Genomic DNA, 10,839 nt, shown 5'->3' with positions numbered 1-10,839 from the left:
GAAGAAGAAGAAGAAGAAGAAGAAGAAGAAGAAGAAGAAGAAGAAGAAGAAGAAAAATGGAAAGGAAAATATTTACTCTAATTCAGATTCAGGAAACAAAAAATGAAAAGTTTTAACCTATCAAAAATTACTTGCCCCTCCTTCCCGATGGTGGAAGAAACAGCATCCGCACGAGAAGGAATCAGGGCCGCTTGCGGAAATGACCATAGGCAGGAATCGTGTAAGACAGCCTGGCATCTCGGATACCGGGTAGCAAGGGAGCCGTCAGAGACTAGGGTTATGACGAAAAGAAGCCACATCGAGAAGATGCGCACCAGCCACAAACAGACAGTGTGAGCCTCAGTAAGAAGAATGATGGCATCAGACAAAAACACGTGAAATACGTTTAAATCTATGAATTTATAACAACATTAGGAGGAAAAGAACTCATCCCGTCTACATTGGAAGAAAACTAGTGAACCGATGCTTTGTTTTGAAAACCGGTAGGCAAAGAAAAATAATTGAGCATTTCACCTGCCTTTCCTATATAATGAACTCTACCACTGGGTAACCAGGTAGTAGGTGAAGGGAAGTTTTTCTTTATAAAAGCGCTTCAGCTCGTAAATGAAGACGGAATAATCGCATCGGGACACGACCGTCTCCAAGCCCGGTGAATTAATGGGTCGGCAGCTGCCAGCATCTCAGAGACGCCCGACCTCGCGTGCCTCCCGCTGGTAGACTGCCACACCGCCCGGAAGTAGTCTTGACAAAAAAAAAAAAAATCAAGCCTAAATCCTAATGACCACTATACAGGAAGTCCAGAGTGAGGACAGACATGTGAGGTGCACCACGGGGAGGCCATCAGCAAAAGCCAGACTGGAAAAAATGACCCACTGTCATGAACCAACCAAATGAGGAGGGGTAGAGACCGTACCTTTTATTTAGGAAGGTCTTAGGAGATGTGTCAGCCGATCACATTGTTTGTGCCGTGTTCGGATCCTGATACAAGCAAGCTTTTGAACGTGGCGTTTCTGAGGCCGTTGGAAATTTGAACACTGGACTGTAGCTCTGATGATATTGGAGAATTTGGTTTTTTTAGATGCGGGTTGGCATCGTGGTTGTGCTTTTTTGTTGTTTTCAGAGCCCTTATCTTTGGGAGAGGCAGACTGACATACTTACGTGTGAAATGAAACCATGGCTATTACTTGTTTCAAAATAATACAGGAAGGGAAAAGTCGATGGGGTCGTAACAAGATTTGCCAGGAGTCGTAACTGTTCGCGTTGGGACGGGTCCGTGAGCCATCTTCATGCTATTTCATTTATTTGTGTGTGTGTTTTAGGATCTTCCATAGCAAAAGACTGAAGTGGGCACTTCTGGGAGGTGGATGGGTTTTATTTCATTTTACTCTGATTTAATAGCACCTGTCACTGGCAAGAGCGAAATGAAGTGGGTGTGTTCATTCCTTTCTGGTCGGCTAACCTTGTAGTTGGTTAGCCCTGGAGCAGATTATATCAAGACCTGTAAAAGGTTTGTACCACTAGCCCCAGTAATAAATACAGTTCTACACGTCCGTCTTCAAGAAGTAATCCCAAACGTGTGGAAGTTTTGTGAGCAGAAATGCATGTTGCAGCCATGTTTATATACTGGAAAACTTGGCAACAACTGTTGTCCAACAAATAGGAGAATGGTTAAAGAAATTACAGTCTATCCACTGAATAGAGTGCCCTGCAGCTCGTGACACCATTTTTGAATACTGCATAGCGATACGGAACAATGCGTATGTCATCATTTTTAATAAAAGCTTGATTTGAAATTGTACATAGCTTCGATTATAAACATGTTAAAACATCAAAACGATAAGTCTTTGTCAGTAACCAAATTGAAGGGAAGCACCTCAAAATGTTAATGATGGTTATCTTTGGATGGGAAGACTATGAATAATTATTTTCTTCCTTTTTTCTCTAATTCTAGATTTTTCCATAATAAACATTTATTAGTTAACTTTTCAGTATTAGTTAACTTTAAAATACCAAAATTCACCTTTGAAAACAAAAAATATATATATATAATTTCTAGTATCTTTAGTGGGGGTTTTTTTCTGAATTCCATCTTAAGAAACTTTAGAAATTACTAAGGCAGTTTATCAGGCGTTAAAGTCAACTAGACTTCGGTGTTTTAAGGAAGCACTTGCTTAGTTATCTATGCTTATTAGCAAAGAGAGTTAAAAGGGGCAGTTGAAAACAGATGGGCGAGGTCTGATATTGGACCTCCACTGTAACCTCCTGAGAAGCTATCGATTTCAGTGCTTACAATTACAGATTATAACTCGATCTCTTTCTCTCCCTCCCTCCCTCCCTCCCTGTCTCCCTGTCTCCCTGGGGTTGGGAATAAGTGTTCCCTTTCTCACTTAAGTCTCTCCCTCTCTCCCTCTCTCCCTCTCTCCCTCTATTCCTTCCAATAAATGGCGTGTAAACTGGAGACAGTTGCTCCCACCTTTGTGGCTTATTGGCGTCCTGGAGTGTGACTTCCAGTTGTATAAACAACGATCCTTTAAATGTTACACGGGGTAGCAACATTCTGAAGTACTACAGAGAACTAAGGTGTTTTTATTAACATTCTCTTAAATATAAATAAATGTATCATATCTTTGTCTTGCTCAGTGTGTATTCTGTGCCATTTCCGGCATACAAAAATGGAGACATCAGCTCAGCACTAGAAGTTATTGAAGGAACTAGATCTTAGCAATGGTCGCTGATCCCCGGGACTGATCGGTGAAAGAGGAAGGTGTGATGAGGACCGTCAGTCGCGAAACTGTAGGAACAGGGAAATGAGGAGAGGGTGGGTGAGGTGGCGTCCCCAGAACCAGACTGCTGTTTGGGACGGAGCCTTCTGCCTTCTTAGACCAGCCCGGCGCCTTTCCAGCTAATCCGAGATGTGACAGCCCCGACCAAGGGCCTTGGGTGGGTCCTGTGCCAGTCTCGCTCTGGGGTCTCCTCCAGCAAACGGGGAGAAGAGGCTTGGCAAAGGCAGGAAGGTGCCGTTTCTGTTCTTAGTGCCGAGCCCGTGCCAGCAAGCACAGCGGGTTATATTCTCTCTGGCATGTATGAAACTGCACTTTTTTAGGTGTTTTTCTTTCTTTCTTTTTTTTTTTTCCCTAATCCATAACATGTGCTTAAAGTTCTAAAAGAGTGAACGCACTTAAATGTATTTCCAGGATCGGGTTCCTTTTTGGAGGTGAAGTTCAGCTACTCCACTTACCTTCAGAAGTCATTGGTGTTGCTTCTGTGCCTCTAAGCAGCTGTTATAAATAGACGGTTCGGCCAGGGTGTGTGGTGCCTGCATTTAATCCCTCTCTTGTGCTGTCCATAACCCGTGGGCGTACGTGGGCCACGATGCGTCGTGAAAACAGATGCGCTCGCTGACTCCTAGAATGCCAGAATCATGGGATAGGATCATGGGGATAGCCTTTAAAGCAGATACTCTTAAGATAGAAAAATAAGGGGAAATTTTGCTCTATCCAGGGGATGGTAAACGGAACTCATCCTGAGAGTTTGTAAGCTAAAGTATAAGTAAATCCAGGGTAGTTAGGTGAATTGGGGGCCCGTACCGTCTCTAAGTGGTTAGGGAAGCGCTTGTTGTCGGGAGTTGGCTCCCAAGCACTCGGGGTACCAGCCCACAGGGCAGCCCCCCACCTTCCCGCGGAGGGTCCCCAGCGCATCTCCCCTCCCCATCTCGTGCACTGCGTGTGACTCGTATGTCTGCGTGCTCACGGTCACGTGCGTATGTTTCGACAGGTGACCTTGGGGAAGGTGCTGAAAGTGATCGTCGTCATGCGGAGCCTGTTCATCGATCGCACGATAGTGAAGGGGTACAGCGAGAACGTCTACACGGAGGATGGCAAGGTGAGCACCTGCGGCCGTCGTTTTGTTTCTCCTTTGGTTTCTGCGCCCCACACGAATACAGGACAGGCCCAGGCGAGTGACAGCGGAGATGACGGACAGGCACAGATCTGCCAGTACGGAGATGGGACGCTTTATGAAAAACGTCTCTCTCCCCCCTCGCATTTTTCATCAGGCGTCTGCTTTTTCCTTTCAGCCCGATGCCCATAGTTGAATTTCTAATTTATCACCTTAGACCCCAGTTGCCTCATTAAATGTATCTTCTGAGGAAATGGATTTTTTTCCCTTCTGTTGCCTAGTGGCACAGCACATCAGTAGCCCAGGGTTCAGCATTCTGCTTTTCCTAGAACCACGAGGAAAATTCGAGTTAGTTTGACACACAATCGGCTGACAGTCTTTTTCTGTGAAACTAACAAGTAGCCCTCAGGATGCTGCTTATCCGCAGCAGCACACACCGACTTCTGCCATTGAAAAAAGGCAGGTCATTTTCGTGGGTGGTTTGTTTCGTGGAAAATTCTCCCGTGTGGACCCCTAATTTCTCCCGCTGCCCATCCGGCTCTGTGGAGAGCATCAGAGGATGCTGATGAGAGATGGCAGCCTTCGTCTGTGTTCGCTCCCAGGGTGTAATGAGCACGCTGCCCGCCCGGGCGCACCCCGGCCCCTCCCCATCACCAAGCCTCCGGCCCCTCCCCATCACCAAGCCGGCCCCTCCCGGGAGCCGTCCTTTCTCTTCGTGAATCCCATTAAAACTTAAAAGTTTTTTCCTGCTAGTCCCTACCACCCCAACGGCCACGTTATAATGAGGATGGACTGTTCTTCACAAAGGGTGACACATGTAGCTTAGCACGCGGCATCGTGTTACCGTAGCGCTGTGACCCGCACGGTAACGGGATTTGTGTTTTGAGTGAGTCGCCCAGCGCTTCCACTTTCTGTGCCAGTGTCGTGGACTCGAGAGGCTTCTCTGCTCTCAGGTATTCTGCCGATTCTCGTAAACCTCCCCATCGGTGGCGAGGCATGCCTGGACGGGAGGCTTCTTTTTCTTTTTCTGCAAAACCAGACCGTCTTCGGAGCACCTGCGGAGAAAATGGATGATCGGGGCAGGCGTGATCTGCTGTGTTTATGACTCATCAACGCCGATGGCACTTGTAACCGAGAAATTCAGAACTACGTAGCAGCCACAGAAGCAGCGCTGGGGCAGCAGATACCCTGGCTGGGAGCCCCTGGTCAGTGGTCACCGGTCACCTAGGGATGTGCTTTGGTTGCATTTGTTCAAGGTTTGCAACTTTACAGTCATACCTGGCGTGAAACAGCCAGCCACTGCTCTGCAGAGGACTTACGAGTGAAACGGGGAGGTCAAGAGTAAATACACCTCAAGTTAGGTAATAATAATGACCGTACCATGAGAGACACCAGACTCAGGATGCAGACGACACATCCCCTGAGTTTAGATTGTAAGGAGCAGAGCTTCTACCTGCTCTGCGTGAGCTCTTCAGCCTCATGTCTGCCCAACTGCCCTGTACTGAGAGGGTCCAGAATGGCACGTATGAAGCACTTCGCGCTTCTCCACCTAGGACATACTCAGTAAATGACAAGACGTATTTTTTATTAAAAAATCGTCTCATCAGGATGTTGGTAGCATTTCTCGCTACTCGTCTTCAGCCGCTTTGGACAGTCCCGTCCCTCATCGGCCCCTTTGACGCCCACATTCCCCAGTGTTCTCCCCTCTCTTTGCTCATGCCTCCTGGCCATCCTCACCCACCCCTGTGGTTCCACACGTCACCCACACGGGTCACTCCTGCTTTGTTTTTATGTTGGACTTCTCCTCGAATTCAGCCTGTCTAGAACTAAGCTCATCATCCTCCTCCCTAAACTCAGTTTCCTTCACTGTTCCTCATCTTTGTTAACTGTGCCCCCTAATCGCTCAAACCTTCCCTCCCCTCTCCCTCCGTGTCTCGTCTGCCTGCAGGTTCCGATGATTCTCCCTTTTAAATCTCTCTCAAATCTGTTCCCCCCCATCCATCTCCACTCCTTCTGGGTTCTCTCTCAACCGAATCGCTGCATGAGCCTCCTCCAGTCCGACTTCCCTCCACAGTCTGTCCTCCCCTTGGCCTCCAGAGCTGTCTTCCTAAAGGACATGTCCAAACAGATGATTTCTCGATTTTTGCTATCTTTCCCATTGCCCAGAGCAGCCCTCCCAAAGCAGGAAAGGAGAGTATTAATCGTCGTTAGGCGCAAAGCATTCCATGGTCAAAAAAGTTTGAGGAGCACTGGGTTAGAGAGAGTCCAGTAGGTTTGACTGTAAGCATCTTAGACTTTAGTTTGCCCACGTGCCTTGTGACTCTCCCGAGACGGGTATGTAGTATGCAGTGTTTTCCTAACTCACTTGACCACTAAATTCTTTGGTCTGCCTTTATGCTTCGAGCACAGTGAGACACGAACGTACTGCAGAACATGCTTGTATAAAGTCTGGATGAGGGAACGGAATCCAGACCCCGGAGCCTGGCATCCCGTGCTCTGGGCCCTGCTTCCCTCTCTGACGTCACCTGCCGCCATTCACTGATAAGCTCGCCTCGTCTTCCTTTCCAGCGCCTTGTGCTCCTGTGGCTCCCAGAACGGCCCAGCGCTCACACCCTCTGTGCCCTTCGCCTTCGTGCCACCCCCTCTTCGTCTCCCTGACAGACTCCTACTGTTCCCTCGCCATCTTCCTGCTCATTCGGTCCCCGTTTTTCTGACCCCTCTTACATGAGCACGGGCTCTGGAGATGGCAGGCCTGCGTCTGACTGTGCTTACGGCACAGGTTACAGCGGCGTCAGTACGTCCATGGCACAGTTAAACAATCTTTTTCTCTAATGAGGATTCGTACACCATGATGATTTCTTCACACGTCTATCTTGCAAATAATAAACACACCGACAGCGTTCCGTATGTTAGTCTGGTGGGCACCGTGCAAAAGCCGACGTTGCCCACGGCGGTTACTGAATTCTAGAATCGTTTTCCAGATGAGGAAACTGAGACCCAGAGCCGTAAAGGGACTTGCCCGAGTCACACCGAGCCAGATTTCAAACCTCTATCTGCCAGGAGCTCTTGAGGTCCAGCCTCTGGGCCGTGACGGGTCCCAAGGGTAGACCTCAGCGCCTGGGATGCAGAGGCCCAGCAGTGTGTGGGAGGGGGTGACGAGAAAGCCCGTTCGGGGTGTGAGAAGGTCGTGGCTGGAATGGAAAACGCAGAATCAAAAGCGAGAGGGGGGAACTGAAAGCAGCCGCAGGGAGCGAAGTCATCAACAAGTCAAAGAACGAAGGAGACGCGCGCATGCGCACACGCCGCGGGCTTTCCCGACGGAGGGTGAGCGTGGGGCCTCGTTCACCAGAGCCGTCTGCGAACCCGAATTCCACCACGGCCCGAGTCACAGATGGGACACAGGAGGCCTCGCTCCCTCTCACAGCGGCACGCCTTGGCCCAAGGGGCTGGGAGGAACAGCAAGGTGGAAGGGCCGCCCACAGGCTTGAAGGCGCGTGAACCACACTGGGCGGAGCCGCGCTCAGCTGACCGCTCGGCCCAGTCTAATCCCGGCCAACGTGATTAGCCCTTTCTTCTTTTCAGAGCACTTTACAAACAGTAAAAGTAGAAGCACGCAGCCGTCCTTGGTGTTCTGTTCGGAGTGCCGACACTGGCCTGTGTGAACTCACGTGTGTTTACGTACACGGAGCATCAGTGCGGTGAACGCGCCGTTGCCGTGGCCCCCCGGACAGGCTGCTGCTTCCGGTGTGCGGTGTGCGGTGTGCGGTGCGCGGTTCCGCAGCGCACCCCTGCATTTGCTGAGCTGCCACCTGAGCGTTGCTTGGGGACGCCGCAGTCTCCAGCTCAGCCGCCAGCTCCGCGGGTGTGGCTTGGAGAGCCTCTCACGGGCTGACCGGGTCTGAACTTCTGCCTGTGCAGCTGTCTGCGTCCTCCACACCCAGAGTAGCCAGCACATCCTAAAAGATTCAGTTATCCCTACGCCGCCACTGCGGCCCCGCCCCGCCCCGGCAGGTGGTCTCCCGTCAGAAGCCCAGCGAGGCTCGCGCTTCGCAGTAGCAGCTGTCACCACGGCCCCGGTCACCCTGTCTCCCCGCGGTGCATGTTTGTGATTCCAAGCACCGGTGGGCTGATGCCCATGATACAAAATAAAAGTGCTTGTAAGCCTTACCGACCTGGCAGTCACTGTGACCAGGGAGGAGTGAAGAGCCGTGACTCAGCAGGTTCCAAGGCAGACTTAAATTGGCGACCTGGCCTTCGTCCCGATTGCACGCCAGACTTAACTGAAAAAAGAAACGCGAGTGTCTCGGTCGAATTTGTCTTATTAGGAGATTTAGGTTATGTTAATGCTCTAGCTTCATTAATTACCCCATATCAATAAAAAAAGGCTGCTTTCAGCCTCCTAGCGGAAGAGAGGGAAGAAATGGGGTATCAAAGGGAGCCTTCAAAGACAGCCAGAGCTGTCTCCAGGGTAATCCCGAGCTGCATTCTTCCCACTTCAAAGGTGGAAGTGTGCGTGCGTTCGGGTCGAGGGGGTTGGTGGAAGCCTGAATCTGATTTCTCTAATAAGTGTTGGCATCAGCCCCGTTTGATATTAGATGCAGGGAACATTTTGATTTGTTACAGCCTTTGAAATTGTTCATACGACCTTCAGAAAAATGGCCTCTTGTTACTTAGGCGGGAAGGGCGCAGGCCGGGGAAGGGGCCCCGGTTGAATTCGCGTGCGGAGGGCGCCCGGAAGTTGTGCTGTCAGCGGTTTTTCTCTAACAGATGTGGATCCTGATCGAAAGTGAGAAGTTGAAGAATAACAGACCTCAGACGCCCTGCGGTCTTCGGCGAGACGTGTTCACTCGTTCACTCGTCCACTCTGCAGAGGAGGGTGGGCGGACCTAGGAAGGTGACCGAATGAGAGTGTATGCTCTTGGAGACGGCTCACGGTGGAGGAGCCCTCCGCCATTCTGGTCCATGCATTCTCCCCCCCGCTGCCGCGTCGCCTGTTGACCTTGCAAGATGAAGCCGCTAATAAATAAAAGCTTTAAAAGTCGAAGTCCCGGCGAGGCTTACAGGTTTTATTTGGAAGTGTCAATTTTAGATCATTTATAGTTCATGGTGCTATTTTTTGAAATGAAGAATTGGTAACTTTCTGATAAGCTGCCAAAATTTTCACTTGCTGCTAAACGAATTTTAGTGGTGATGACTGTCGTCACATCTGCAGGCCTTGAAGCAGATTTGTCATGCTGAACTTTGCAAGAGTGCTTTCCGAAGAGCTGTGACAGCTGCGGGCTGGGGGGCTGCCGGGGGTGCGGGTGGCCAGACTTTCTCCGGGGTGGGAGCGGGGCCCCCCGGAGGCAGACCTGGTTTCGTGTCAGGCCGCACGTCAGCTCCGCGGTGTTAGACAAGCGGCTGCTCCTTCTGAGCCTCAGTTTTCTCATCTGTGAATTGGAAATAAGTTTATCATCCTCGTTCGATTGCTGGGAGGATTTTTAAAAACATAGCACAGGCCCAGTGCAGGCCAAATGCGTCATCATCAGCAGGAGCGTCTGCCTCGCTGGTCATGGCGGAGGCCGTGACGGTGGTGGGCATGTCGGTGGTTAGAGTTCCCTGGCCTGCAGGAGCTGGCTTGTCCCAACTTTCCTTTTCAGTGAGCACATTTCATTGTCACTCTGTTCACCCGTCCTTGCTGTGCATGGAGAAGGCCTTTGCCATCTCCATGGTTGACCTTGGAGCAGATATGTCTACGCTAAAGCAGTTGGTCATCTGTAGGGTTTGTTTTCGTTTTACCTGAGACTAGACCCCATTCCCACCCCTAAAATACTCATCTTAATCCCCGGAGTCCTGGTGGCTGCTCCCAAGACTGCAGATTCAGCCGCCAGTTTCCCTAAGGTTGGCTTTCCCATTTTAAGGTCTCTATTGCTTGCCCAGAATACTGAGGGGTGGTTTGTTTTCTTTTTCCTGACACTATAGTTTGGAATAATTTCTTATTCATCAGGCTGAAAGTTTGCAGCTTCCAGAATGCTCCCTTTTAATCTCGCAGCCAGCCAAAAATTGGTAGCCACGCCACCTTTGCAGCAAATAAACTGAAGCTAATGAATATTCACTTGGATCTGTCTTACTCCCTGAAATGAATTTCCAAAATCTTCCTGGCCCCGAGGAAAGGCAGGGCACCAACTCCAGAACGCTCGCTTAAATGGCTTTCTTTGGCATAAATCTAGCAGAAAATCGAGTACACACCGCCTGCTGTGCCTTTGCAGCAAAAGGGGAACCCATTGTCATCGGATCCCTTTCCTGCCCGTGTGTCCCTGGTAAACGGGGCGTATTGTCCAACGTCTTTCTGTCCCATATGGTCAGAACTGTTCCCTAGGGTCCCGAATAATACGTTTAAACTGCCTCTCAGAAAGAGCACCGTGCTCATTTTAAATGGTCACGGTGTGTTTTGAGAAGCCACCGTTAGGCTGCAGACGCCATCCCTTAATTAAACCGATGCATATTTCTTTCTAGATGATTTTTCTGTTAAAACATCTTGCATACTGTGAAGGGTTTTAAAAATCACTTTTTATTAAATAAAAACTGTAACTCTTTCGTCTGTGTGCACATTCTTTTCTCTCACGGCCCTGTGTTTCTATCGCGATCGGCCTCTGTATGATGTGAAACAGGCAGGAAGGGTACACGGCGGGGAACCGCAGAAGAAACAGCTGTGGGCTTAAGCCGGCGGGAGAATCCCATGAGTTCCCAGTTTAGACGTGGATGTTTCTCTTCCTGGAGTTTTGATTTAGAACCTTAGTCATCTCCCTGTCATCTTGGCAGCGTTTGGTAGAACTAAAAGGTACAAAACGTCATTCTTATTCACTCTGCAATCTCTGGAGAGTCTGTGCTGCATCTCCTACACCCTGGGCTGAGCTGCTGCGCTGGCGCCAGAACCTGACCCTGACTTACCCTCCCACGGGG

The 10,839-nt window shown here is 49.9% G+C and overlaps 1 protein-coding gene across 3 annotated transcripts in view; it reads left to right on the top strand.

Moving 5' to 3' along the window:
* The window catches only part of MED27 (mediator complex subunit 27), a 180,611-nt gene that overhangs the window by 147,294 nt on the left and 22,478 nt on the right, over window positions 1-10,839 (top strand). For 2 of the 3 annotated variants that reach the window (XM_006918073.3, XM_015594326.2), the window contains exon 5: window positions 3,775-3,882. In XM_006918073.3, the coding sequence (XP_006918135.2) occupies window positions 3,775-3,882 (108 nt within the window). Of the gene's footprint in view, window positions 1-3,774; window positions 3,883-8,664; window positions 9,162-10,839 lie in introns of those variants that run through there. The other variant, XM_006918074.3, reaches the window with a different exon arrangement.

Source organism: Pteropus alecto, unplaced genomic scaffold (assembly GCF_000325575.1).
Source record: "Pteropus alecto unplaced genomic scaffold, ASM32557v1 scaffold67, whole genome shotgun sequence".
Lineage (NCBI taxonomy): Eukaryota > Metazoa > Chordata > Mammalia > Chiroptera > Pteropodidae > Pteropus > Pteropus alecto.
This window is presented reverse-complemented; position numbering and strand designations above follow the sequence as displayed.